At 41.1% G+C, this 3922-nt stretch overlaps 1 protein-coding gene across 1 annotated transcript; it reads left to right on the forward strand.

Moving 5' to 3' along the window:
• Positions 1 to 2414: 2414 nt before the first annotated feature.
• LOC137744239 (secreted RxLR effector protein 161-like) lies at positions 2415 to 2951 on the forward strand. Its single transcript, XM_068484099.1, has one exon. The coding sequence runs from the start codon at positions 2415 to 2417 to the stop codon at positions 2949 to 2951; it is 537 nt and encodes a 178-aa protein (XP_068340200.1).
• The last annotated feature ends 971 nt before the right edge of the window (positions 2952 to 3922 follow it).

Raw genomic sequence — 3922 nt, forward strand, 5'->3', positions numbered from 1 at the left:
GGACCGTTCACAAAATTACACATTGGCATAATCGTTTGGGACATCCTAGATGAATAGCGAAACGCTGTATCCTCAAATCATCACACGGGCATCCACTAACCCAAAGTTTAGGTACGATCCAATGAATCGCTTGTCAAACATGTTCAATGGGAAAACTTATTACTAAGCCTTTTTATGACAAGATTTGTTCGAATCCTCCCATTTTTCTACAACGGATTCAGGGAGGCATTTGTGGATCGATTCACCCTTCATGCGGACCATTTAGATACTTTATGGGTTTGATTGACGCTTCCACATGTTGGTTACACGTGTGCTTGTTGTCCACAAGGAACACTGCATTCTCCAAATTGTTGGCTCAGGTTATCAAGCTCGGGGCTTACCACTTTGATTATCCGATCAAATCTATTCAATCGGATAATGCTGGAGAATTCACATCTAAAACTTTTGATGACTATTGTATGTCGGTTGGGGTTGAAGTTGAACATTTTGTGCCTTATGTTCACACCCAGAATGGCCTGGCAGAGCCTTTCATTAAACGCTTACAAATGATTGCTCGATCGTTGGTTATATGTATCAAGCTCCTGATCACTGCTTGGGGCCATGCAATATTGCACGCAGTAAAGTTAGTCTGCCTAAGGCCTGTTGTGACACAACCATTTAGTGCCCTTCAGTTGGTTACTGGATACGAACTCGATATATCGTATTTGCGTGTATTTGGTTGTGTGGTATATGTGCCGATCTCGCTGCCCTTATGTACAAAAATGAGGCCTTAGCGAAGGATGAGAATCTATGTCGGATATGATTCTCCTTCGATTATTTCTTACTTAGAACCTTTGACAAGCAATCTGTTTACCGCTCGTTGCACAGATTGTTACTGCTATGAGACAGTTTTCCCGTCGTTAAGGGAAGATAAGAACGTCAAGGTTCCTGAAGAATGACGCGAATTATTATGGATGACTCCCACTTTGTCTCATTTAGATCCCCATACCACTCAGTCTAAAACTGAAGTGTAGCGCATATTAGATCTCCAAAGCATATCTCAAAACATGCCAGATGCCTTCACCGATCTAGTGTGCATGGCAATATCACATATTCCAGCTGTGAATACACCTGCAAAGATGGATGTACCAAATGTACGACAGACTTCTCTTTTGGAGGCCCATGACACCAATATTGGTGATCCACGTACATTAGCGGCTAGCCAATCATCTGCCTCTACACAAAAGTGTGGTAGACCTCTTAGTTCAAAGGATTCACACCCCAAGAAGAGGAAATCCACATCTCAAGGTCCTGAAAAGCCTACCATGAATCTGACTATCGCTTACTCATTCTATCAAACTCATGAAGAAATTCTAGATTATGGAAACGTCCTTGAAGAGACGAATCCTCATCCCAAGAATTATGAGATTTATGTCTATTATGCTAGCTTAGATGATTTGTGGTGTAGAAATAAGATGATTGTCGACGATGCATTAGCTTATGCAGTAGCTACTAAGATCATGTTGAGTGATGACATCGAACCGCATTCCGTTGATGAATGTCGAAGTAGAACTAATTGGTCAAACTGGAAACAGGCAATCCAAGTTAAACTCGATTCATTTACAAAACGTAAGGTGTTTGGACCTGTAGTTTCTACTTCTCCACATGTGAAGCCCGTTAGCTACAAGTGGGTTTTCGTTCGGAAGCGTAATGAGAAGAACAAAATTAAGTGTTACAAAGATCGTTTTGTTGCACAAGGCTTCTCACAACGCTCCGGGATTGACTATGACGAAACTTATTCACCTGTTATGGACGTGATTACTTTTCGCTACCTTATCAGTTTGGTAGCTTCTGAAAAACTGGATATGCAGCTGGTGGACGTAGAAACCACATATCTTTATGGGGATCTTGAAACAGAAATCTATATGAAAGTTCCCGAAGGACTTACATTAACTGGTTCAAATATTTCCAAACCCCAGAACACGCTCTCAATTCGGCCGAGGCATTCACTCTACAGTTTGAAACAATCTGGAATAATGTGGTATAACCGTCTGAGTGAGTATTTAACTAGTCAGGGATATGTGAACAATGAAATATGCCCTTGCATGTTCATTAAGAAGTCACATTCTGAATTTGAGATTGTTGCAGTATATGTCGATGACATGAATCTTATCGGAACTCCTGAAGAGCTCGCGAGAACTGCCGCGCACCTGAAGTCGTAAATTGAGATGAAAGATCTAAGTAAGACTCGATACTATCTCGGTCTTGAGATAGAGCAGTGTTCAGATGGAATCATAGTACATCAATCGAACTATACCCAGAAGGTGTTGCGCTGTTTTAATGAGGATAAAGCGAAGCCTTCGAGCACTCCTATGGTCATTCGATCGTTAGATGCAAAACGAAATCCCTTCCGTCTGAAAGAGAATGATTAAGAGATGTTGGAGCCTGAAGTTCCTTATCTAAGTGAGATATGTGCTTTATTGTACTTAGCTCAATGCATTAAACCCGACATCTTCTTCGCTGTTAATTTTTTGGCAAGATACAATAATGCACCAACATGCGGACATTGGACTGGCGTGAAAGACATCTTCCGTTACCTTAAGGGTACTACGGATTTGGGCTTGTTCTATCCCTACAGATCCTCGAATGATGTTGCACTCTCTGCTTCTCGAGTCAATTCTCACCTTGTTGGTTATGTTGATGTAGGATACTTGTCTGATCTGCACAAGGCGCGTTCTCAAACAGCTTATGTCTTTACCATCGGTGGCATTGCAATATCTTGGAGGTCAACTAAACAGACCTTAGTTGCCACTTCGTCAAACCATGCTGAAATTCTCGCCTTACATGAAGTAACTTGGGAATGCTTTTGGTTAAGAGCAGTAGTGGGTCATATTCGAAGCTCCTGCGATCTTTATCCCGCAGTTGATGTCTCGATAATGATCTTTGAAGACAATGCAGCATGCATCGAATAACTTAAGAAGGGTTACATCAAAGGAGACAACACCAAGCATATTGCGCCGAAAGTTCCTTTTTTTTCACATCAACAACAAGAGCATTAGAAGATTGAAGTCACGCAAATCCGTTTACAAGATAATCTGGCGGACTTCTTCACCAAATCACTATCGAAGACGACGTTTTATAAGCTTGTTCATGGAATTGGTATGCGTAAACTTTCTGAGTTGTAACTTTGCTATTTCTTTTTGGAACTGTGTCAAACTCAGAGAGAGTATCCTGAAGATACTTGCCTGATCTTAATGTACTATTTTTCCCTACGATGAGGAGCATTTTTCCTACTGGGTTTTTGCTACCTATTTAGGTTTTAACGAGGCACCCACCTTGGGCTGGTCATATCCCTGATGACCTCTTATAGACGTTTCTTTTAACTTTGCATTTCTCACACATTTTTCCTCAGACTATAGATATTGTCCCTACTTGGGTTTTTGCCATAAACTTAGGGTTTTTTAGTAAGACTTACTACTTATGCAAGTTCCTACATTATTAAGAATAAGCGTGGTTCCTTAGAATCAGTACCGATGAGTCGACTTCCTCAACTTCTGCATGATGTTAAATCTACTTTGAGTATTTACAGACTCAAGGGGGAGTGTTGTAAACAAGGTGGAGGGATCTCTTTCCCATTTTTCATGAGAATAATAGTATTAATTTACTTTTGGTAAATCAATATATGAAGAAAAAAAAAGTGCATATGCATACGGTGTGGAAAGGGTCGCTAAACCCTAAGGCCATCTCCAACCGAAGAGTCCAGAGGGCCAGAGAGCCGAAAATAGCTCGAAAATCGTCTCTAGCTGAGGGTTAGACCAGAGGGCTCGTGGGCCCCATGGAATCTAAAAGGGCCAAATGGTTGGTTGCACTTGGGCAGAAATACAAAAAATAACCGACAGGAATGCTTATAAAAAATTTTGAATCCAACGGCTAGCTAACTAGT

This window comes from Pyrus communis, chromosome 9 (assembly GCF_963583255.1).
Source record: "Pyrus communis chromosome 9, drPyrComm1.1, whole genome shotgun sequence".
NCBI lineage: Eukaryota > Viridiplantae > Streptophyta > Magnoliopsida > Rosales > Rosaceae > Pyrus > Pyrus communis.